Below are 24,750 nucleotides of genomic sequence, written 5' to 3'. Positions count from 1 at the left end.
GATCTTACAAAGCTTCAAACGACACGTCGACTATTAAATCAGTCGTCGAAGATTTTGATAGTCGACGTAATCGTGACTAGTCGACAAATCGTGGCAGCCCTAGTTTAAATTAGAGACTGCAATTGTGACAGAACTACAAATATTTTATTTTGATTATATAAGTAATGTAAGTACAAAACAAACTTGTGGTAGGCCTAAACTTATTTTCAGAATAACTAAATCTGAGACTTTGTTTCATTGTAAGATTATAACAGTGATGGCAATATAATTGTTTGTTGTCCAGCAGAACAGTGTCCAGTATGTTGGCTGTTATACTTTGTTGTGTTTGAAAATAAAAGTTGGTCTGATTTTACATCCTTACAAAAAGTGTTGTTAATTATTTTTAATCATATTCAGGTTACCACAAATTGTTTTTCATTTAGTTGAACATGAAATGTTTGTCAGTAGGTAAACAATTAGCACTGTACAGTCAGAAATATCAAGTTATTCTTAATACTGCAGACTTGCAATATTAGTCATCTTAAGTAAGCTTTACTTAGTTTTTTTGAGGCAATGAGTTTCCTTAATTTTTTTGAGTTCTGGGAACTAACAAGGCTGTACAGTGTACTCAAAATGAGTAAGTTGCCCTAACTTGGTCATCTTACGTAAACTTGATCCAATTTTTTTTGAGTTCTGGGAACAAATGAGCTTGTACGGAGTACTCAAAATAAACAAGTTGTCCTAATTTAGTCATTTTTAGCTAAGCTTTACTCAGTTTTTTTGAGGCAACGAGTTTCCTCAATTTTTTTGAGTTCTGGGAACGAATTAGATTTTACAGTGAAGCGGCCATCGGGAGATGGGCATACTGTGTGACACAGGGATAGATGCAGTCATCAACAATGTTCAGGCAGGCTGTGATGTCAAGAAAATATCCCCCACATCATTACACCAACATTCTTATGTTTACTCCAAATTCTGATCCTACCATCCCAATGTCTCACCACAAATTGAGATTCATCTGACCGGGCCACATTTTTCCAGTCTTTTGTTGAGCCCGTGAGAACTGTCTTCATAGTTCCTGTCCTGCACTAACCGCACCTAGTTCAGTTGTTTGCATGTGCATCTAGAGATGCTCTTCTCCAAATGCACAACCTTGGTTATAATGAGAAACTACTTGACTTAATATTGTTTTCCTATCAGCTTGAAGCAATCAGGCATTTCTCCACTGACTTCTGACATAAAAAGGGATTTTCACCCAGAGAACTCCCACCGCTGGATATTGTTTTTGGATCATTCTCTGTAAACCTTAGAGATGGTTGTGGTTATGTGGGGAAAATCCCAGTAGATCAGCAGGTTTTTTTCTTTTTTTGGTTTTTTTTGGAAATACTCAGAAAAGCCCATGTGGCACCAAATGCCATCTTCGAAGTCACTTAAATCACCTTTATTCCCCATTCTGATTCACACCTTGATCGTGTGAGTGTATATAAACAAGTCCCTTTTTAACATAAACCTGGCTTATCCCAGACTCTTAACCACAAAGAAAAGGAAATGCATCTCCAGTAAAAACTGTTGGAAGGTGAGCCTAGGAAGCCTGGAACTCAAAAAGTGATGTGACAAAAAACAGTAAAGAAAAAACAGGTTGTTATTTAAAGGATTAAACTATAACTTGCTTTTATCCTCACTGTATTTACATTTGGAGCTCATGCTCATGTTTCAGCTGTTTTAGTAACCCGTCTCAAATTGTCCCACTTTTACTTTTTGGGGTTTAGTTAACCTGCACAGAAGTAACGTGAGCACTACTGATTAATGAGGAACCTGTTGTTATTCCTCCTTAAAAAAGGAACTCCTTTACAGTCAGTTGAACTATCATTTTTACTGAGTAGAATTGCCATTAATAGTGCGTCAACTGAAAATGCAAATGATACAACTACTCGCTTTGTGATGCCTGAACAGTTAGACATTTGCATGTTCAGCTGTTGTAATCTACAAGAACTATATTCAAACTACAATACATCAGTTTTTTTACATGGTACCTGGCATCTAATTCTTTTTAATTGATGTAGGAGGTTTATACAATTTATCCCACTAATAAATTCAGAATTCTCACATCTCTTCTCAGACTTGTCAGGTTTGTGGCTGGGGGCCTGAATAAGTGCAGTGCTGAGGTCATTTGGATGGGTACCTCATATATTTTGGCTAAAAGTTGTTCTCTTATTAATGGATTCCCAAGCCTCTTACCCCTAATATTAATCTTACAACCAAGTTCCAAACACTAAACATAACACAAAATTATTTTCTTAACCTTGAAACCAGTGAGGGCACGCTTTGTTTTGGCCCAAAGATATAATCACTCTATTGATCTAAAACTCAGACTGGTTCTCATTTTTATTTTTCCCTTGGTTTTCTTGTGACAGATGACTTTACTCATGTTGTCTAGGAAAGTGGTTTATAAGAAAGCTGAAACCCACATTCTAACCGTCCCACAGTCCCATTTTGAGCAGGAACGATCCCTCATCCTTTCAGCTGCACTCCTTTCAACCACGAGAGCTACGGTTGTGGTCAGGTTTGCATACACTCATCATGGGCGTCATCATTTTAATGATTTCTTTGAATTGTTTTTTGTTTTTCCCAGGGTGGAGCAATTGTACAGCATACATCTTTAATGACTTTAAAGAACAAGAATTGGATGCACGAGTTTGAACTTATTTTGGATTTTCTCTAATCCACACAGGGTCAAAAGTATACACAGAAGCTCAAATACACTCCCGCTAATTTGTGGACAAATGTCCCTTAGCAACTTGAACCTTGGCTAGGTGCTTTTGGCAGCAATTAATAAGCTTCTGGCATAATTCCAGCCAGATATTTGACCACTCTTGGGTAAATTTGGTGATTTCCTGACACAGACTGGGCTTATAAGTGTAGACTTCAGAAGGCCATTTCAGAAGTGTAATGTTAGCCCATAAAATCCATTTAAAAAAACAGTTTGGGATCATTCTCCTGTTGGAAAACCTGTGTCCAAGTTTCAACCTTCTACCTGTTGATTTAAGGTGAAGACCTAACCATGATGCTACCACCACCAAGCTTGACTGGTACACTACTCTTAAGTTTAAAAGGCTCACCTTTACACCTCCAAACACACCTTTTGTCATTGTGGCCACATTTCTTAATCTTTGTCTCATCTGACTATAAAACATTTCTCCAGAAGGTATTTGGCTTGTCCATGTGGGCAGCTGCGTATTTCAGTTGAGCTTGAAGGTGTCAATTTTGAGGCAGGGGCTTTTTACTTGATCAGCATCCTCTCAAGACAGTAGTACTGGTGTTCCAGTAATTTCCAGTTTATGGAAGACCTGGATCCAATCTAATGAGTGCTGTAAAACAATTCCTTTAATGCTGGCAAAGACAAACTACTAGTTGTAATCAGTCATGATCACTTTGGAGTCTTAGCATTAACAAGTTAAAGGACAGTGCAGAACCTTCAGCACCAGTTTAGGATTATGTATGTATAGATTTGAGCCTGTCAGTACAGTTTTGACTCTGTGTAGATTAGAGAAAATCAGGTATGCTGTACAATCATTCAATCCCTGGAAAAAGAACAATGCAAAGGAATCATTAAGTTATCATGGCTATATGCAGACTTCTGACCGCAACTGCTCGTCTTTCAGTTAAAGGCTTGTAAATGACATTACTGCTAACCCCACTGAAGAACACGATCAAGCTTTCTATTAAAAAAAATGTCCGGTTTAAGAATAAAGACAAGACAGCACGAGTGGTGTTGTGATGTGCCTTTTAATTCCACAGATATATTTTGGCTTGATCAGATTTAACAGCACTGGTAATCAGACAACAGATGTGAACATGCATGGCTGGATGGTGGGTGCTGGAAGCTGAGCGTTAGCCAGGAGGCCACCCCATACTGCGCCCACCGAGAACGTGGATGTGGATGTGGTACACCGACTGGCCTCCGTCCGGCCCATCGTTGATGATAATCCTGTAGCCTTTGGAAAGGCCGGCATCTTGAGCACACTTCTTTGCAACAATCAGCAAGTGGCCCAACAACTAAGAGACAAACAGCAAGAATCAGTTGAAAATACACCCTGCATTAAAGTATTAAAAAGACAAATAGTTCCCCCTAGTGGTCACTGATAGAAATATGCCAGGGAAATGATTGTGTGACATTGTTTATAGTTTATTTCACAAGCAAAAGTCATTACAATGATACTTACCGCAGCATCGTCATCCTCGGCTTGAGAGAGCTGAACAATTGGCTTTTTTGGGACGACTAGGATGTGAGTGGGAGCCTGAGGTGAGACATCAGGGAAGGCTACACACTGAGAGCCAAAGCAAGAAATTAGAAAACAGAATTAGACTGTGCACAATCAAAATTGGAAATAACTTAAAGTTAGCTGAAAACAAAAAATAAAAATATAATTAAAAAATGATAATAACTCAGGTCTTAATGGTACTTAGATAGTTTTACGTGTTTATGCACACCCCAGTATTTGGAGTTAAACACATTAAGGCTGCTTGCTTATCTCAAAAATCATAGTCATGAATATTTGGTCAATACTGAAAATTTTAAACACACATTTTGGAAAAACAGATTTATTAAACTTAAAAAAAAAAAAACAGGAATAAAATTGTCTTTTTTAGGCTAATTTCCATCAACTCTAATTGTAATTTCAGCTCTAAATGAGATGATCATGAGTCACACTCATTTTCTTCCCCACAGCAGATAACCTGCCTCCACCCTATTCCAAGCATCCTCCTCTGTCACACCAACCCTCTGCATGTTCTTCTTTATTAAATCTCATTTCTGTACCTCCTCATCACTCCCAATGAAGAATCTCATCTGCACCTCTAGCTCTACTTCCTGCCTTTTTGTCAGTGCCACTGTCTACGAACACTACATCACAGCAGGCCTCACTGTCATCTTGTAAACCTTCCCTTTCAATCTTGCTGCTATCTTTCTGTCACAAATATCTGAAACACATCAAAGAAAGCAGAATGGGGCACAACAACAAATGTCGACTTCGACAAAACTGCAACTAAAATTCAACTAGTGGCACAGTCCAAGCCTTAATGTGACACAATGTTTACATGTTTTTGTTGCATTTAAGGCGTACAAAAATGTGGAATCTGTAAACATGACAGATATAAATTATCTGGAGTCATCAACTATAGCTCATTCCACTGGGAATACAAAGCAGTTCCAAAACTTAGAAATAAAAATAAATATTGCTTTTTTTTAACGCTTTGATTCCCCATTTCACTAATGTCTGCTGCAAATCACTTGATGTTGCTTTATTGTAGGAACCTCACCTTTTAATTTTCCTTGTCTTGCTCTAGCCTACAGCGGCTACATGTTTAACGAGTCCGCAAACAGCACTGGAGTGAACCTTGTCACTTCTTGGTGCAAAGCCAACTATCTGTAACTTCAGACGCTGTGTTGCAGCAAATATGGCTATTTTATAAACTTGCAGATTCTTCTGATGTATTACATGATTTCTGCAAGCTCTGCTGCAGCATTTTTAAATGCAAGTAGGCACAAAAACAGCGTTTCTGCAACGCTGAGTTAGCATTAGCTGAACGCCTCCTGCAGGCAGTTGCGGAGCCACGATGAGAAACATTCAGACTTTAAACGTCCTCGTGAATCAAAGTGATGAACGCATACCTGATCGTCTTCATAGATTAGGTTGGCAGGAATCTCTTTGCGTACAATTTTTCCAAATATCGTATCTCCGCCCGGCTTGGCGGTCTGCGCTTTCGCTGTTTCATCAGCCATGTTGACGCAGATGAGCCACGGCTCCCCCACGCAGCTTCCAGTGTCACTAAAATCAGAGCCGATCTATGATAAGAGCCACTCCAATTCCTGTTAATGCCACTGTACAGGCTGCAGTTCAGACAGAGGGGCAGCAGAGGGCGCACGTCCCTCAGTGGATAAGCGTGGACGAAGCTAAATGGTGAAAGTAATTATTTACACCTACTTCCTGATTTAAAAACTTACTAAGTTATTTATTTTTCGCAAACACGGTTTCGATTATACACCCGACTTTAAATAAAACGAGACTCGTGTCCTTTATTCTTTAGTACAATGAAAAACATCGTTGTGCAAGTGAAATGTTAAATGCTAGCTTTTACGAGTGCACAAATCCATAGACGTTAGAGGAGCAGTTACACCACACCAAAAAACAATACAAAACATGTGTATAATAAGAAACGTTAGAAGTTTTCTCTAGCTGCTAGCTTCACTCCCCTATTCAAGACGGCAGTAGCCATAAAAGTGACTCATGGTGCCGTCCAGAAAGTTCTTTTTACTCCAACAGAAACCTGTAAAATATCCAAGAAATGGATTATATGCACCACAACATTTACACTTTTGTGTCCGAAGGGAGCTCTCAGCACAAAACACAGCTCACCAGTGCCCCCCATAAAATGGGAAATCTAGAGAGAGGCCGCTCTCAATCGAATTAGTAGCTCAGTGAAACTACTCTGAGCCCTCATTGGCTACAATCACAGCTTCATTTCCAGCGTCGGCTCTGATTGGGCTCTGACATATGTGACGTCTCCCTACATCGGAAGTGAACACAAGAAGGCAACATGGGCACTCGTTTGAAGGTTAGTATGGGATATTATCGACTTTTTAAATACCTTTATTGCAACATTGCTTGCATGTTACTTGAAATTGCAGGTGACTGGTAGCATCATTCACAGCTGTTACAAAAGCTGCCTGTTTGTGAATACAGGTTCTGGGCGTTTTTAAAACGCTACACAGGACCAGGATGGCTGTGTTCAAAGATGATGACCGAGCACTGACAGGTGAGTCTGTGAACAGTATCTTCGACTGATAATTGATGCTTATCAAACAGGAGATGAGTGAACACATGCTCAGCATTCATCAAATGGGTCATTCCTAATGTTCGGTGTCATATGAGCCCCATGAGCGTGTCTTATATTATTAACCCCTCTCTACCATTAAATTGTTTTTATATATATATACCTAAAATTATTTATTTTTTCAGCTGGACAAACAGCCTAAAATGCCATGTCCCCAGACGTCTTTGTGCAAGTTCAATTACCAGTTTAAGTTATAAAAGTCAAAAGTACAATTTGCAGAGTGGCTGCAATCACAGCAAAGAAAGATGTCGCCTTAGGGCTTTTCACATAAATCCATGACTTTCCATTAAAACCAGCGTTCCACTCTGTTCAGATTGTATACATCCTCATCATTGAAAGAGTGTCCAATGGCCTATAGGTGTAAATAGACCTCACAGTCTGTTTCGATACTCATGACCCATAAGAGAAAACCCTTAGTGATCCCTTAGGCAGCATTTGTCCTTCTTCCCTCCTGGATAGCCTAGAGCTTTCTTTAGGTGTTTTCCCAACTTTGACATATGTCCAGCTGGGATAACCACATTTACAGGGCTTTTTTAAATGTGATGTTCTTCTGCTTGTGTGGCCGCTGTGTCTGAGGGAATGAGTGACAAAACAATTCTCCTGAAAACGTTATGTCCAGATCAACTTTTTGGGATTTCCTTACCTGAATGATTGAGGATGAATCAAGACTCTCTCATAAGCATTTTTTTCCATGTTTTATTATGGTTCACCAACATGTTAAAGCATAAAACGTCCACCCTGTTATTCTTATTTACAGTGTAAACGGATATTTAATGTAATTTTGCATTGTATGGTTGATAAACATGTGAAAATCATCTGGATTACATCAGTAATGAGGGCCGTGTGTAATAGCAGCATGTACACAGAGTAATAGAAAGGTTGCATTGGAGAGATTTATTTTTCATCTAATGAAACCTTTTTTCTGAGCCTTTTGCTGTGAAGTCAAATTAGAATTGCAGAATTGCTCAGGTGACTCGAAATATGTTTGTTTTCTTCTACAAAGCTGCACGATTAAAGATCAATGAGGAGTTTCGGAAAAACAAAAATGAAACGTCAGAAGAAAACATCCAGAAGGTACTGTGAAGCATTTTGATATTTGAAAATAAAATTGACTTTATTTCACTTCTACTTTTTTTTTAAATTTTTTTTTTTTATAGCTGATTAAAATGGGCTCAGACGTTGACATCGTCCTTCGACAGAGTGTGGTGCAAATGGAACACGTAGCAGAAGATAAGCTGTGTATGACATGATTTGTCTTTTCTTTTTTTTCTTTTTTCTTTTTATTAAGGAAGTAGCATGTGCATGCAAAGATTACTCATACATCAGGTATCATAATGTATATACTTGCTAATGATTTTTTTTTTCCTCTAATGATACGATTGTGTTTTTTGTTTTTTTTCTCCTCACTCTCAGTGCTTCGGCCCAGAAATGACCTTCTGCTAGAAAACGTCCCCTATTGTGACAAACCAAGGGAAAAGTCGTGACAAACCATTTGATAACTTCATGATCACCAGGAAAGAGACTATATATCATTTGTTGCCTTTTCATTTTCAGTTTGGCTTTATAGAAGGAACATTAAAAAAAATAATAAAATATAAGATCATCTCAACACTTTTGATTCAGCAAGGATCTACTTCGTTCTGTTTCAAGGAATCTGTGCTGGGAAAACTGGATCGTGTCATTTCGTGTACAGCATGTTATGAAATGGAACTGAAACATTATCTGCTGGCTTCTTCATATGATTGAATCAAACAAGGGGAAAATATTAATTTGCTGGTACTGTAAAAAATGTTAACTGTTATCTGATTAACTACAAGTATTTCCAGAGTGTCCCAGACTTAATTTGCTGTTACAACCACAGACAACAAGAATCAGCTCTGCTTTAAAGCCACAAAAAGAATTATCTTTGAAAACCTTTGTAAAAACCTCTGTGTGAAATATATCTGTAATAAAGGATACCTAAATTTAAAACATTGTTGGCATATAGCAGATTGTAGATATGACAATATGGAAATGTATTTTACAAGTTTATAGTCTGTCTGCGTAAAACTACATATCCCACAACGTCCATTAAAACATAAGATGGTTACGTCATCAAAACGCGCTGTTGCTTTGGCAACGTTTATAACGGTTAGCCTTCCTATTAGCTGTGTAGCCTTCGCTAACCATCGAGCTCGATGCCAAAAATAAGGTGAGAATTACTTTATTTTATCATTATAACTGTTTACTGTGATAACAGCAATAGTAATATCTGTCGACCGACTCGTCCCGTCTCGTCTCGTATGGGTCAGCTCGGACACATTATGGGAGCTGGCTGCGGCGGAGGTCCACAGCCGGGAGAGCGGAGGTGCAGAGGACAGGGACGGTGGAGAGGCTGTGAACGAGCGGACGGTGCTTCTGATGGGGAGCAAAGCTGGGGTGTGTGTGTCACTGATTTCACACGGAAGCGCTTGTATCTTGTTACTGTACTGCGTAAACTCACATCCGTTTATTTTTTAGGGCAAAACGTCCATTCTCCTCAGGTGCTTGGACAGGTTGGTATGATGATGCCCGGGCAGACTAGAGTGCTCTAAACCCCTCTTCATATTCACTATTCAGACCCATTGCAGGGGCAGTTTACACCATGCAAAGTGAAACACGAAAGCTAAAGCTGATCCTTTCACAGTCAATATTTGGCAAAGCTTTTATATGGCTGAAGTGAAGGGAGATTGCCAAGAAAGTATTTGGTGTATCCTATTGACATAAGGAGTACCTGGTGGTGGGATGAGGGAGTGCTGGCAATTATTCAAAGGGAAGGGTTAACAAATAAAAATTTGGGAAAGCATGTAGATCTGCCTCACATAAGGAAAGGCTTATGTGAGGCTCGGCACTAAGGAAAGAAAATTAGCTTGGCGGCAAGATTGAGCTGGAAGGAAGTGTACTAATGAATGATGAGAGGCTGTTGAGAAGATGAAGTAGTTTGAAGAGCTAATGAATGAAGAAAATGAGAGAGAGGAGGACAGTTCAGTAAGGAGGAAGTGATGGCAGCTGTGAGCTAAGAGTGGACTCTTGAAGAGTGAGAGGATGCCTGAGAAATGGAAAAGAAGTGTAGTGATTTTCAAGAACAAGCGTGATGTGCAGAGCTGTAGTGACAACAGAGGGATAGAGTTGTTAAGACATACCATGAAGATATGGGAAAGAGTTTAAGCTTTGTTTGGGAAACGGGGTGATGATTGGTGAGCAGCAGTGTGGCTCATGTCTAGAACGACCTCTACAGATGTACCGTTTGCTTTGAGAGTGTTAATGGAGAAATACAGAGAAGGCCAGAAGGAAGTGTAGTGTGTCTCTGCTGATCTAGAGAAAACACACGAATGAGGTACTGTAAAATATTTAGCCAAAAGCACAAGTTAGTTTCATGACATCATACTTTGTATAAACACACTTTTTTTTTGTCTACTAGAGATGAACTATCCAAACCAACTCTGGCCTTGGAGTACACTTTTGGCAGACGAGCACGAGGACACAACACGGTAAGTAAATCCTTTTAGTCTTGGACACTTTGCTTTAGTCTCTTAAAAATGAGAAGACAAATGTGGTTATACACCTTATGCTGTATATGTTTTATTTGCGTTAGTAGGAAGGAACTTCCTTCCAGTATTTCAGCACAGTGACCACATTAGAGAGTACGTTTAGTGTACTTATGTGGCAGGATGTGCTCATTATGCAAGTAAATATTTTAGTTCTTGGTATTAAATGCAGCTGAAATGTGGAACAAGCCATAGAGGGTTAGGGTTGCACTGGATGTTTATGTAACTTCAAGATAAAACTGTTATATACTTATTTCAGCCTAAAGACATAGCCCACCTATGGGAGCTGGGAGGAGGGACCTCTTTGTCAGACCTCGTCCAGATCCCCATCACTCCTGTCACCATCAGGTAGGTCTCTTACAAACATCCTGCTTTTGAATAGAGGTCAGTATTTGACACATTCACAGTGTGAATTATGTTATTTATCTTTTCTGTTCAGATTATTATTTGTATCTTTAAAATCTGAATCTCTTGAACAGCAATGTCATGTCAGTAGAGAAGAAGAATGTTTTCTTGGTCTGAACCTCAGAGGAAAACCATCTTTCCTTTCCTGTCTTGTTCAGCTGTCTCTCAGTCATCCTCGTCCTGGACCTGTCTAAACCCAACGCTCTGTGGGGAACAATGGAGAAGCTACTGCAGGCTGCACAGGCTCACCTAGAGAGAACCTCCTCCCAAGTACAGAAATCCAAATCCGGAGTCAAACACCAGACTCCCAGCCACTCAGCAGCACGTGTCTTACCTAAAGACTATCCTGTAAGACCTTGTCTCATTACGCATACAATTTGTATTACAGCAATTTTATAGCTGTGTTACAATTTCTAAATCCACGACTCAAAGGAACTCAACATGTGAGATGAAGCAAATTTCTTTAACCATTTATTATCTAATAATATCAATATCGTTAGACTAAATTAATGTAACCAAGAACAGGATCACAAGTAACTTCCATCTCAGCTAATACATAATAGACTGTAAAAAGCACTGAGGGAAAAGGCAGCTCTGCCTCCTCAGGGTTTATGGTGATACAGGTGAGCCTCTACAGTCGATCAGCACAAGGGATGCAGCACAAAGAGACTGCAGATTAATAAGGATGATAAAAAAACCAGTCATCAATGGGTAAATGTGCTGGTGCACTGAGGCATCCGTAACAAGTTGCATATTTAAAGTGTTTACATGAACTACTCATGCCTCTGGCTTTTTAAACACTCAAATGTCACAAAGTAAAATGTGCGTCGACCTGACAAATGCAACCAAGAAAATAGATATTTTATTGTCAGAGGGAACAAAAAGCAAATCTCAACTAAAAGTGTAAAAGTGTGTAAGGCCGGTGCTGTCTCCAGAGTTAACTGTGATTCTGTCAGCAGGACAGAGAGTTGATCAGTCCCTTTCCTGTTCCTCTGCTCATCATCGGCAGCAAGTACGACATCTTCCAGGTAAAACACAGTGTTTGTACTCTTTTTAAATCATTTATTAAAAAAAGACACGTACACAGAATTATTATTAGATCATGAATTTCAGTAATATTTGTATATAAGATTTCCAATTTTCCCATCTGCTTTTCAGGAATTTGACTCTGACAAGAAGAAAGTTGTCAGTAAAACACTGCGTTTTATTGCTCATTACTACGCGGCCTCTCTCGTTGTAAGAACGTTTTTAATGCTCCTGCAGCACATTTGTATTTAACAAATAATTTTGCACTTTTCATATATTTCTTATAGTTTGCTGTCTCTAACCACCGCTTTGTATTTGTGTTTGTCTCCTAATGCTTTGATTAGTTCACTAGCATCAAATCAGAGAGCCTTATATCAAAAACCAAGAGCTTCTTCTTGCACCTGGCTTTCAGTTTGGAGAGAGGGTGAGGAGGATAAAGCAACATTGAACACAAAGCAGTAATGGGCATGGGCTTTCATTTTAGATTATAGTGTCAATAGAGTTACTTTAATGTTACCACTAATGCTTGATAATACTAGATTTCACAGTCTTATTGCAGATTTATTTACATTTTTGTACTGTATAAAAATTGTATGATATAGAACAGGTTTTCATAAACAGTGTGAGCTTAGGATATTCACTTTAGTTATATAATCATGTGATGGGACAGCTCCAGATAGATATACACACTCAGAAGTCTATAATCTTTACCTTTGTTTATGATGGAGGTATTAGATATTGCATTTAAAGGAGCATGGCTGCTACTTACAACAACTGTCATTGTTTCTTGAAGGGAAAATGTGTGTTGCTCTCATTGAGAATTTCAAAAAAAATGTAAAATGCTGTCTATGTTAGGGGTCTGTTGGTTAATGTTTTAGCTGTAATACTGTTTTTCTTGTTCTTTTTTTCTGTAATCAGGAAAACTGTTTCCTCTGACCCCCTCAAGCCGCTCATCATTCCGGCAGGCTCTGATTCCTTCGGTCAAATAGGTGAGCACAGCGCCCCCCAGTAGCCAAAAGTAGAAATGTCTTCAAGTTTTGAATAAACTACAAAACTCTGTGATGAAACAAAACATCTCCTTTAAATCCACCCTCCTTTATTTAACATTTGGTGTGATATTTTATTTAAAATCTGTTAATATAGGTTCCCCACCTACTGTCGATGTGGATATAACGTCTCTCCATGCTAAAAATCCAAAAGACCTCTGGAAGAAAGTGTATGAGCGTGTCTTCCCCCCAGAGGTAGTTAAGCTTCTGGCAACATGTTTGTCTTCTGCAAAATCCAACTTATGTAGACAAACTACTTTTTCTTTTGCATGATTTAAAAGCATCTGTTCGTCTAACCAACTTTGTCATTGCAGAGTACAAATGAGCAGAGAGAGCTAAAGGATCCAGCCAAAGATCCCCAGTACAGTGAGCCTCAGATTGATGGCATGAGAGCCCAGAAAGACCAGGTAATACTTTATATACGTGTTTGCATTGCATTTATTTTGACAGACCTACTGCAGTCAAGTCTCTTGACTCATGAGTTGGCAGTACGGTGGTTAATCAGTGGTAATCAGAATTCCCATTCACTTATCTCAGATTCGTGACCCTGACTTTTGTCCTCCTTCTGAGGGGTAGCAAGTATTTAGGAAGATAATAAATCACTAAAGCATTTAACGCAAAATGAAGAAGATAAGTTTCTGTGACATAGCACAGTTTCATTTGATAAAGGGATTAGACATAATGGCAGCCCAGATAAAAGAGGCTGTTAAGATATGTGTGTTTATAAAATAATAACCCTGCTTAAAATGACAAGCTCGTGGGATACAAAGTTACAAAAGCTAATTAATATATAATATATTAATAGTCAAAATAAAAATATATTGTATATTTCTTTTTTTAAACACTATTAAGGGCAGTCTGAAATTGCAAGGTTGAAATGACAGAAGGACTTCAGTCTCTGGATCCAGAAGGATATCTGACTTCAGTTCAGTTTGACATTATCCGATTTTCCTTATTTCAATTTTATATGAATTTGCAAAGATATCATGTGATGTCTAATTTTTCCATCTCCCAATAGTAAAATATCCTCCAAAAATTCCTGCATCCAAATGCAGATTTGTATTGTTGCGTTCGAGGCTGTGGTAAAAATTCAATGCAAATCTGTTCATATAACATTCTGAGTAATCCTGCATAGCTAAACAAACAAACATAGCTAAACAAACAGACAAATCAAACGAATGACATGGCCTGTTTGGCGTGGGTAACAGAGTTAAAAACTGTGTACGCTGTACAAAATATACAAATGGAGAAACTCATTTGACATCTTAAAGAAGGTTAATGTTCCAAAGTAACACTTTGTCCTTCAGTAGTCTGTTTCTAGTAGTGATTCTGTCTTGAAATGAACAGGCTGTAACTTTATATCCTGTGGTGATAAACTTAGAGATTAGCTGTCTTCATTCCTGCCTGCAATAGTGCCACTCTGGAACTTGAACTGCAGTAACCCGATGGAGTCACCGGCTGTTATCGCTGACTGACTTTCACCTGGCGCTCGTTGTTTCACTCAGCCATTGTGTGGTCTGAGAACTCAATAGAAAAACAGGCTAAAGGTTAATTCCAAATAAGTCTTGAGACTAGAGGGTGCTTTCTAGACAGCACCCTCTAGTCTGGATTAAAAAAAGGAATCTCAGCAGATCATGGTAGTCAGAAATGACCTCTTTATTTGAGAGACAACACAATGAATTTAGAGATAGGTTTGCGAAGTAAAAATGTATAAATGCATAGTTCAGTACGAATACAAATAAAGACCAATCTTAAGAGTTTTAAGCTAATTAACTATAGTTCTGTTTTCCCCTAGTTAATGTGTATTTGTTGTAGTTTAGGGGCTTCAGTGTCTTGTGGTTATTTACACTGATATAAAAAAAATAAAAGTTTCACAGTACTGCTCTGAGGTGTGAGCGCCTCTGTAGACGTTTTGGCATTTTCGAAGTGTGGAGCATTCAGGTGTGTGCCAGTCGTCCCTGGAGTCAAACAAGGTCAGACGTGCAATGTTCAGCTGGAAAAAACCAGAGGGCTGCATCTCAAGCTCGATACGCCAAAGTTGGCATGTTATATGTTAAAATTTATAACAGTAAAATTAGAACAAGATTGAAAACGTTTGCCTTTGGTGGAACCTTCCTTCATCTGCATCATCAGATTTAGTCTTGAGTATTTCTTCACTGTAGCGTGTGTTTTTGCATTTACCTGCACTGTTTTGATTTTCTTGTATTGCCTCAGTAATATGTGAAAAGTGTTACATCTGTCTGTTTTTCAGGAGTTGGAGCAGTATAAAAGGAATGCAGCGAAATCATGGAAAGGTCTAGAGCTGGAGACATGAGATATCTTCTGCTTTATTACACACATACAACATGTTATAATGTACAGGGTATATATATTCTATTTGTTTACTTTTGTATTATATTTTCTGTTGTACTTTTCTATAATTACATAAATAAATGCTGACATTTTAATCAAGAAAAATATAGTTTTAGCTTACCAATAATAATGTTTGTTCTTCAAAACAAAACAAACAAATTTATGTTTTTTTTCTTCCCGGCCATCAGTGGTTCTAGGATTAAGGTTACCACAAGAAAACTGTACATGCCATAAACATGCTCGTTTTTCAGGTAACATGTTTCAAGTAGTTTACAGAACATCTGCAGATGTTTAAGTGTTTTAATGTGCATGGCTTCATCCCAGTGAACAGAGATAAACCGTGCTGTACTACATTGTGTGCACCAAGTGTAAACATTTAAACTTATTCTAAGTGCTTATACTACCACTTTATTAGGTATACCTGTTAAAGTGCTTTAACACAAATGTTTAATCTGATAATCACATGGTAACAATGTAAGACATTGAAATTCAAAGCGTGCATTTGAAAGTAAGAGGATTTAAGTGACTTTGATCATGACATAGTTGTTGGTGCCAGATAGGCAGGTCGAAGCGTTTCTAAAACTGCTGATCTACTAGGATTTTCCAGTGCAACCATCTCTTGGGTTTAAGGAGAATGTTCTGAAAAAGAAAATATGGCTTTTTGATTGTCAGAATGCCTCAAACTGATAGGAAAGCAACAGTAACTCAAAAAGCGCTCGTTATGATAAGCAGAAGTGCATCTCTGAATGCATAAAACGTCAAACCTTGAAGCAGTTGGGCTTCAGTGGCATCATGTGCCACTCCAGTCAGCTTAGAAAAGAGAAACCGAGGGTACAAATCACACAAACTCACCAAAAGTCTGGATTTCTGCTATGACATTTGCATGGTAGGGTCAACATTTGGCATAATCAGCAACAAAAACTAAACATGAATCCTGTCTTATATCAGTGGTTGAGTTTGTTGCTGGTGGTGTAATTTATTTTCCTAGCACACTTTGGGCTGCTACCAGGTGGCCATCATTTAAACAGTCTGTTGAGTATTGCTGAAAATGTCCATCCCTTTATTATCAAGAAAGCAAAAAGGGTGCGGTGTACCTAATACAGTGGTGGGTGTAGGTCATCTCTGAATAGTGAATTTCATAACATAAATGCTTTATAAGCTTAACTTAAAAAGAAGATTTTACCCACAAAGGCGTGTTTGTGGACTTAGTGACGCACAACTTTGTCCCTGATCTTAAAGCTAATTATGCCCAGCAGCAGCAGAGCAGGCAGGAAAGCGTAGAGGAGAACAAAGTCTAGTGTGTATCGGGACAATGCGCCAGGATAACCCTCCTCAATGATCTGATTGCCATGGGTGACCACACAAGCTCCCGGCAAAGATGTGGAATTATCTGTAATCACAAAAACACAAAAAAGTGTTAAGAGATTTCATCTTCTGAAAGTGCCTTTTAGTCTAAATGACTGTAAGTGCTGCTGAGTGACTTTGACCACTGATCCTGAACCCATCCTTTATAAATCAGTCTTAAAAGGACCGATAGCAGAACGATCAAATGTAAGACAGATAATTGAAATCAGTTATTTCTAATGATCTTTCCTGCTTTATCCTCTACACTACTCGCAGAATAGTGTAGATATTGGCCAATGCCAGTGTTCTTATTAATACAATGTAAATTAACAAAATAGCATTCCCTCTAGAATAGGATGGTCCCATGTTAAAAATGAACTTACTGCATGTGAACTGGAGACCATGAAACTCCGTGACTATGAGCAGCTCACAGCTGTACTTCTGGAAAGTCAGGTAACTGAGCCACTGAAAGACTTGTGGCATCTGCTGGGTGCTCCTGTTGCAAAGAAGAGGAGAGGAAAGTGAGCATATGTCCTGAGAGTTAGCATTATTATACCTTCATTTTCAATAAATTCTAAATCACAAGTTTTCTCATCATAAAGTTAAGCATATTTGGGATTTTACCTTAGAAAGCCAGATCCCACCACTATCCCTGCAATATTGAGTAGAGCCACTCCAGTGTTGACCATGTTAGGGTCTTGGACCACACCTAGTAGCACCACAGTCAGCAACTCACCTGATGAGAGTGGAAAAAAACAAACAAACATATGAATATGTGCAGCTAAAAGATAAAGAAAGTGGAAACGTGGCTATTAAATGCATTTAACCAATTTGTGCCCCCCAAAATAGCACTTTACCCTTTTATTTAATTGGCTCACCTATAACATGCGGCACCAGAACTACAGCAGTGAAACACAGGAAGCGCAAACCTTCCGGATGCATTCCCACTGTCCTGAGAGCAAAGCAAGGCAGAGACAAACACACAGGAGAGACATTGATGACTATGAAACCAAAATCCTTGAGTGGATAAATGTGCTTCTTCCACCGCCAACACAAAAACACATCAAGTTTATGACCAACCAGTAAAGGAAGGAGGTGAAGATGAAGACACTCAGGATGCTGAGGGGCAGGATGTGGAAGATGTAGGCCAAGAACATTTGCCATTTAGTGTAGAGTCCATCCTGACTCTCCTGATCACCGATGGCTCGCAATGCTGGGACTGTGAGTATAAAAACAGAAAGGGTGCAAAAAAAGATAAAAGTGACTTCTGGTCCATTCCATATAAAATCAACCAAATCTGAAAAAAACCAAACCCTGACCCTATTCCTTTATTTTTTAAAGAATAACTTTATTATATTTAATAGATATAAATTAGATAAATGAATACTGTCAAATATTGATGCCTGCCAAATCTGAGACTGATTATTCAAGGGATATAATAATGCTGAGCGATTGTGCACATGCACATGTATGTATAAAAGGCTTAATGTTGTTTTGCTTGCAGTTTTTAAATTTGCATTAAACTGGGAAAAATATGATGATTTCAAGAGTACAAAACCCAGAAAAATTTCTTAAGTGGAGTTTTACCTTTTCCATATTTCATTCAGTTCCAGTACTTTAAAATCTGCATATTATAATGAACAGTTCATTCTGTTCTATTGTCTCATAACTGAAAGCATGCATATGAAAACAAAATATATCAAAAGGGCTTTCCTTTAATTTCCCCCGTAACAGGATGATGGCGATTATGGATTTTTGCAATCGCTCCATATTTCAGGTGTTCTTGTTTTTATGCCAAGAATTTACCAAGACAACTTGATGGGCCTGTTTCTTTAAAAAAAAAAAAAAAAAAAAAAGCTTTTCATTGAATCCTATCAGTTGTTATCTCTGAGACTGAAGGTCACAATGATATCCCCAAGCACAACCTCTGATTGTTTGAGTGTTTACAGAGGCTGACTTCAGCTCAGCCCAATCGTTTATCACATCTATTCTCCTCAGTGTCTGTGAGGGCTGGAGACCTGTAGCCAAGATTTTAGACTATGTTGATACAGTCATAGGAAAGAGAAAGTATACTCTCTTAGGTTTTATATATCAAGACATAATAAAAATCATCTGGTCCTCCAAATTAGGTAAATACAAGCGCAGATTAAAAACAACAGATGACATATTGCACCATGTTATTATTAACTAAACCAAAATGCAGAAGCAGTACATGAAAAACTAAGTACATCTTTACTACTGCCAAAGGAATTAAGGAGGTAAGTAGCAGGTAGGTGCTGATGATCAAATGCACACAGTTAATTAAACATCAGCATGTCCAATCATCCCTATCTATGCCAAACAATAAAGATGTTAGATATAATCTTTAAGAAGTAATTATTATAGGCTTATAAAGACATCATTCTACAGTGAGAAAGAGTTCAAAACAGTTGGCAGCCTTCCCAGGAGTGGACATCGGAGCAAATTTATTTTCTATGCTCATGGAAACTGCAAAAAACCCCACAGCTGCAATTCAGACTCTACTGAGCCCGGTTAGCATAAAATAGTTAAAAGTTTACGTTCAAGACAGCACACACACACACACACAAAGAAAAGTAGACTGATCAAGTATGGCTTGTTTAAAAAGGGTTTCCAGGGGAAAATCTCTTCTCTCTACATGGCAGCACAGTGTACTGTAGGTTTAAAGTTGCAGCTGAAGACACCACGAGACATCTGGAACAATGTCCTTGGTGGAGATGTTTGACTGTAAGGCACAGTGTCACATTCTGAGAAATCCAAACACAACATATCCACACAAACACCTATTAACTGTCAGCTGTGGGAGTGGAGGGCATTTGATTTGGTTTGAGTCAGACTGACAGTCTTACAGCTACAGCTTGGCTAACAGAATAATAGGACAATGATCCCAAGCTCAGCAGCAAATCTCTAACAGAATGGCTCTCTAGAGACAAATGCCTGCAAACCTCAATGAACTGAAGCAATGCTGTAAAGAACAGTGTTCAAAAAATCCCTCCGTGTGAGAGACTGATGTAGTAAGACTGCTAAAGGTGGTTTTACAAGCTACTGAATCATGGTGTACTCAATTTTTCACAAAGTGTTTCTGCTTTCTGGCCTATATGATGACACTGTGTGATATGTCAAGTGTTGTTTTTCATCTGAGGTTTATTTCTACCTGTCAGATCTGGCAAGAACTGGAACATTTTTATTATGTTTTGATAAAACCTTGTAAATGACGAAGGGTGTCACCGACAGTAAGGAAATACAGCCAAGATGATTCATTCATCCATTCCTATCACTGAAACCCACATTCCAATAGAGCCTTTTTGGAAATAGTTGTATTTTATTTTGTCTATTGATTGTTGTCCTTTTCTTAACCTTACTTTTTGAGCTCTGAACAGATTAAAGGTCATAGTTTTGCCAAAGGTGACAAAAGTAAGTAAGAAATTAAAGTGATTTTACAAGTGAAGTGGCCTCACACACAGCTGTGATAAACATGCTTCATATCCATTTCTCAGAATTAACAAGTATCCACCTCATGTGGATTAAGTGTTGTTAGAAACATGCACAGAGATGTGCTGTAACGTCACATAGATTAAGTGAATGTATGGACAACAAAGTCGACATTCACATTTTGTCTTTTGTCTTGTCTAATTGTTATTTTCAGCATTTTATACAGTTAAGTCCATACATTTTCAAACAGTGATGCATTTTTTGTGATTTTGTTTCGGTACACCACCACAGTGGTCAAACAGTGCAATTCAGTCACGATGTCACTGAAGTGCAGATATTCAGCTTTAATTCAAGGGTTTGAACAAGAGTATTGCATTTAGCTGATTAGGAATTAAAGTCAATTTGAGATATTTTCAGAAGTTCAAAATTAATTGATACCTAATCCCTCTGTGTGTGTGTGTTTTCTATAAGCGGATAAAGGAATCTGGAGTTGATTCCAAGTGTTGAAACTGCATTTATTAGCTCTTCATTGGATCTGTCTGTCCAAGAGAAGGAAGCCAACATTATCCTGAATCAAGAGTCAGTACTAGCACTGAGCAAAGCTGCTTCTGAGTTATGTTTTAATTTAGTCTTTGAATAAGAAAAAATCATGTTTTCAAGTTACTGACTCAAAGTTTTTATCCAGCTTCCTCTTTTTTTTTTAATATAAAACTGTCAGGCAGCATCCTGGTGTTTGGGACGTGCAAATGTAAATGTACTAATTCATCCTGGTGAGCAGATGTTTGGTGTTGGCGGAACTCACAGAGAGCGACGGCGTTCAGCATGCCCGTGTATGGTGAAGCACCGATGCTCTGATAGATTATGCCGATGCGGTCCTGCACAGCACCCTTAGTGACGTCGATGTCTAAATGTATGACGAAGAAGGCCACAAACAGACCATAAATCAGGTTCTGGGATAGACGCATCAGAACACCCATCCTGTCTCTGGACAGGTTTCTTACTGTGCGCCTGCACACAGAACACAGAAAGGCAAAATTAATGAGCAAATGTTTTACCTACTGATACCCTACAAAAAAATCATCATGATGCATGGAAGTAATCTGTATATGTTACATGTCTTTTATAAAGCAGCACACTAAGTGATATTTGTAATTTGTACCTGGAATATTGTGATCATATTTCAGTTTTAAATAGAGATTTATGGGTGGTGTGTACAAGCACACTGACCTGAGGAGAACTCCAAGTTTGGCAGCACCGCTGGGTGACTCTTTGCTCTTAAAGGGTATGGCTGGCTTGTCTGATCTCTGCAAGCTCTGCTCCATTTTTTCCAGCATGCTCTGGTAGATGGTAGACCTCTGATAGGCTGAAGTGATTTCATGCATGCGAGTGAATGTGGCTGCCTCCCTCTCGCTGCTGCGTGTGTCCACTGAGGTGAAGTCAACTGTTTGACATCAAATTGAATTTTTAATGTTCAAGCTATGGAAAAATCATCTTTTTTTTAAAAAAAAAAAAAGACTTATAATAAAAACACAACACCGTGCAGTGTGCTGGGTCATGTCATACTGTACCATAGATGTCAAAGGGGTTGCAGTACTCTGGACACTCATATCCACATTGGCTGAAGAAATCCACCATCTCTTCTGTTTGTCCACAAAATACTAGCTCCCCACGACTCATTATAGCTATCCTGTTGAACACCTTGGAGGTAGACACACACAAAGAAACAATATTATTCCATCAGCATGTCTGTGAAGGTTCTCAGTCATCGTAGTCACAGGAGATCGCAAAGAAAAGCGTCTGGACTTCTTTAAGTTGCTTGAAGACATTTCACCTCTCATCCGAGAAGCTTCTTCAGTTCTAAGGTCAAATGGTGGAGAGTCCCAGATTTAAACCCAGTGGGAGTATCCCCCCACCAAAGAGGGACAAAAGGACCCCCTGATGATCCTCTAATCACCTGAGCCAAGGTGTGAAAATGGGTGTGGGTCCCAATCAGCCAGGGTTTTCGGGTGAGCTCATTGTGAAACCTGGCCCCTGACCATCCACAAGGAAGCTGTCCCACTCAGACCCATAGTCAGTAGCATAAACTCAGCCACTTATAACATTGCAAAACACCTTGCTACCATCCTTGCTCCTCTCGTGGGGAACACCCCACACCACATCAAGAACTCCACCGACTTCACCGACAAGGTCCAGAAACTTACCCTGGATCCAGATGAAACCATGGTGTCCTTTGATGTAGTCTCTCTCTTCACTTGCATACCCACCACAGAGGCCGTGGAGACTGTCAGAAAACGACTACAAGAAGACAGCTCCTTGGAAGACAGGACCAACTTCACACCCGATCAGATCTGCACACTGTTAGACCTCTGCCTTACCACAACATACTTCAAATACAACGAAGGCTTCTACAGACAAAAACATGGCTGTGCCATGGGCTCCCCCGTGTCACCTATTGTAGCCAACCTTTACATGGAGGAAGTGGAAAGGAAGGCTCTTGGCTCTTTCAAAGGAAGAGTACCCAGCCACTGGTACAGATATGTAGACGACACCTGGGTCAAAATCAAGACACAAGAAGTGGAATCCTTCACTGCGCACATTAACGCTGTGGATAAAAACATCAAGTTCACCAGGGAAGACACAAAGGACGACTGTTTGCCTTTCCTGGACTGCGCTGTGCACATTGAAGAGAATGGCAACCTCAACATCGAAGTTTACCGGAAGCCCACACACACGGACCAGTACCTCCTCTTTGACTCCCATCACCCTCTGGAACACAAACTTGGAGTAATTAGGACCCTACACCACCGGGCAGAACATGTTCCCTCTAAGCCTGAAGGGAAAAAGAAGGAACACACACATGTAAAGGAAGCACTCAAAACGTGCGGCTATCCTAAATGGGCGTTCTTAAAGTCAGCAAAGAGGCACAGAAAAGAAGATCAGACACCAGCGAGGGAGGATAAGAAAGACAGACGCAACAACATTGTCATCCCCTATGTAGCCGGTGTATCAGAAAAACTCAGGAGTTTTCTCCAAGCATGACATCCCGGTGCATTTCAGACCCAGCAACACGCTCAGACAAAAACTGGTTCACCCGAAAGACAAAACGCCAAAACACAAACTTAACAATGTGGTGTATGCTGTACAGTGCAGCGAGGAATGCCCAGACCTCTACATTGGAGAGACCAAACAGCCACTTCACAAGCGCATGGCACAACACAGAAGAGCCACCTCCACAGGACAAGACTCAGCAGTCCATCTGCATCTTAAGGATAAAGGACACTCTTTTGAGGATGCCAATGTTCACATTTTGGACAGAGAGGACAGATGGTTTGAAAGAGGAGTGAAAGAAGCCATCTATGTCCACTGTGAGCGACCATCTTTGAACAGAGGCGGGGTTTACGACACCAACTCTCTGCCATCTATAATCCAGTTTTGAGATCCCTTCCCAGACGCCTTAACGCCCACTCACATCCTGGGCCATCTGACCTCAGGAATTCGCATGATAAGGTGGGGCCAGGTTTCACAATGAGCTCACCCGAAACTCTGGCTGATTGGGACCCACACCCAGTTTCACACCTTGGCTCAGGCGATTAGAGGATCATCAGGGGGTCCTTTTGTCCCTCTGTGGGGGATACTCCCACTAGGTTTAAATCTGGGACTCTCCACCATTTGACCTTAGAACTGAAGAAGCTTCTCGGATGAGAGGTGAAACGTCTTCAAGCAACTTAAAGAAGTCCAGACGCTTTTCTTTGCAAGCTCCTTTGATTCCATCAGCATGCAACTTTTCACAAAACATTCACTATCAAAGGATCAAAGACTCATGTGTACAGTGTAACCAAAATGTTTTCTTAATATGTGTCTAATATATGAAGTGGTGTAATTCTGATAAAAAAACAAAACAAATTCTTTAGCTGTGAGTTAGATAAATGTAGCTGATGTTGGCACATGGGTGTGAGTTTGACTCTACAAGCCATTCATTCTCTTTTTCACCAGTTCTTCTCAAAAACCCACCCTGAAGAGCTCAGAGCGTGGTTGGTGGATAGTTACTATGACGATACGGTCTCTCCTGGCCAGCTCTGCCAACAGCACTACAATCTGATTGGCGGTCATGCTGTCCAGACCAGTGGTCGGCTCATCCAATAGGATCACCCCTGCAACGACAGCATCCCAATGACATCACTGCTGTCACTGCAGGTTTGTCACGCAGTGAAACACTGAGAATAAGTGAAAGGCAGGACAATAACTTTTTCCTTCTAAGTAAAAACTCTCAGATGTACTTTTTTATTAAGTGGCACATTGCAGGACTCTCTGTGGGGCCGACTTAACTTGCGGAGATAAGTGAGTTCTCTTTTTTTTAGTTAATTACTCTAATTAGGACAATTAAAAGATTGGCTCTTCGCATTATGAAAGCAGAGTGGAATTAGCAGATACTTTAATTGTGAGATTAATTCATTTCCTGGTTGATTGGAGAGTCACCGAATGGGAACTCCTCATTACTCTGTGTGTGACTCTGTGTGTGTGTGTGAGTGTGTTCATGGGCATTTTAATCCTGAATGAGGACTGAGACCCTCCATCCTCCCCAGAGGACTGAAGTCCTGATAAACTACACCTGGGATACACACACACACACACACACACACACACACACACACACACACACACACACACACACACACACACACACACAC

General features: G+C 39.5%; 4 protein-coding genes across 5 annotated transcripts in view; 2 read left to right on the top strand and 2 right to left on the bottom strand.

Annotated features, from left to right (window-relative positions):
- Positions 1-3,746: 3,746 nt before the first annotated feature.
- Positions 3,747-5,823, bottom strand: hint1 (histidine triad nucleotide binding protein 1). Its single transcript, XM_005930551.3, has 3 exons — positions 5,651-5,823; positions 4,203-4,307; positions 3,747-4,035 (listed from the first exon to the last, which is right to left on the bottom strand). The coding sequence occupies exons 1-3, from the start codon at positions 5,759-5,761 to the stop codon at positions 3,871-3,873; spliced, it is 381 nt and encodes a 126-aa protein (XP_005930613.1). The 5' UTR covers positions 5,762-5,823; the 3' UTR covers positions 3,747-3,870.
- A 661-nt stretch (positions 5,824-6,484) lies between these two features.
- lyrm7 (LYR motif containing 7) lies at positions 6,485-8,844 on the top strand. Its single transcript, XM_005930552.3, has 5 exons — positions 6,485-6,594; positions 6,723-6,795; positions 7,877-7,947; positions 8,031-8,112; positions 8,287-8,844. The coding sequence occupies exons 1-5, from the start codon at positions 6,577-6,579 to the stop codon at positions 8,355-8,357; spliced, it is 315 nt and encodes a 104-aa protein (XP_005930614.1). The 5' UTR covers positions 6,485-6,576; the 3' UTR covers positions 8,358-8,844.
- Positions 8,845-8,930: 86 nt separating this feature from the next.
- On the top strand, positions 8,931-15,279 carry dync2li1 (dynein, cytoplasmic 2, light intermediate chain 1). Of its 2 annotated transcripts, XM_005930555.3 has the most exons (13): positions 8,931-9,064; positions 9,165-9,291; positions 9,373-9,407; positions 10,313-10,382; positions 10,699-10,787; positions 11,003-11,192; positions 11,804-11,872; positions 12,003-12,080; positions 12,215-12,294; positions 12,789-12,859; positions 13,014-13,111; positions 13,231-13,323; positions 15,168-15,279. In XM_005930555.3, the coding sequence occupies exons 1-13, from the start codon at positions 9,051-9,053 to the stop codon at positions 15,228-15,230; spliced, it is 1,077 nt and encodes a 358-aa protein (XP_005930617.1). In that variant the 5' UTR covers positions 8,931-9,050; the 3' UTR covers positions 15,231-15,279. The 2 variants fall into 2 exon arrangements, with proteins under 2 accessions (XP_005930617.1, XP_005930619.2); XM_005930557.3 differs by lacking the exon at positions 8,931-9,064 and having other exon boundaries at positions 9,182-9,291; positions 9,373-10,228.
- abcg5 (ATP-binding cassette, sub-family G (WHITE), member 5) overlaps positions 15,224-24,750 on the bottom strand; it is a 14,522-nt gene continuing 4,995 nt past the window's right edge. The window contains exons 6-14 of the mRNA XM_005930553.3: positions 24,074-24,213; positions 21,631-21,760; positions 21,290-21,503; positions 20,865-21,070; positions 17,693-17,831; positions 17,491-17,564; positions 17,237-17,348; positions 16,996-17,108; positions 15,224-16,658 (exon numbers count right to left, since the gene is read on the bottom strand). Coding sequence (XP_005930615.1) covers positions 16,474-16,658; positions 16,996-17,108; positions 17,237-17,348; positions 17,491-17,564; positions 17,693-17,831; positions 20,865-21,070; positions 21,290-21,503; positions 21,631-21,760; positions 24,074-24,213 — 1,313 coding nt within the window. The 3' untranslated portion in view covers positions 15,224-16,473. The remainder of the gene's footprint in view (positions 16,659-16,995; positions 17,109-17,236; positions 17,349-17,490; positions 17,565-17,692; positions 17,832-20,864; positions 21,071-21,289; positions 21,504-21,630; positions 21,761-24,073; positions 24,214-24,750) is intronic.

The sequence above is a fragment of the Haplochromis burtoni genome, unplaced genomic scaffold, assembly GCF_018398535.1.
Source record: "Haplochromis burtoni strain Fernald_Lab_line unplaced genomic scaffold, NCSU_Asbu1 Contig_46, whole genome shotgun sequence".
NCBI lineage: Eukaryota > Metazoa > Chordata > Actinopteri > Cichliformes > Cichlidae > Haplochromis > Haplochromis burtoni.
Note: the sequence above shows the minus strand (reverse complement) of the source record. Positions and strands in the feature narration are given on the sequence as shown.

Coding starts and splice junctions, on each gene's coding strand:
- hint1 (XM_005930551.3), bottom strand. CDS start 5,761: ATGGCTGATGAAACAGCGAAAGCGCAGACCGCCAAGCCGGGCGGAGAT. Junction 4,308..5,650: donor TAATCTATGAAGACGATCAG/GTATGCGTTCAT, acceptor TTTGGCTCTCAG/TGTGTAGCCTTCCCTGATGT. Junction 4,036..4,202: donor CCGAGGATGACGATGCTGCG/GTAAGTATCATT, acceptor TTTGTCTCTTAG/TTGTTGGGCCACTTGCTGAT.
- lyrm7 (XM_005930552.3), top strand. Junction 6,796..7,876: donor TGATGACCGAGCACTGACAG/GTGAGTCTGTGA, acceptor TCTTCTACAAAG/CTGCACGATTAAAGATCAAT. Junction 8,113..8,286: donor CGTAGCAGAAGATAAGCTGT/GTATGACATGAT, acceptor CCTCACTCTCAG/TGCTTCGGCCCAGAAATGAC.
- dync2li1 (XM_005930555.3), top strand. Junction 9,292..9,372: donor TGATGGGGAGCAAAGCTGGG/GTGTGTGTGTCA, acceptor TTTATTTTTTAG/GGCAAAACGTCCATTCTCCT. Junction 10,383..10,698: donor GAGCACGAGGACACAACACG/GTAAGTAAATCC, acceptor TACTTATTTCAG/CCTAAAGACATAGCCCACCT.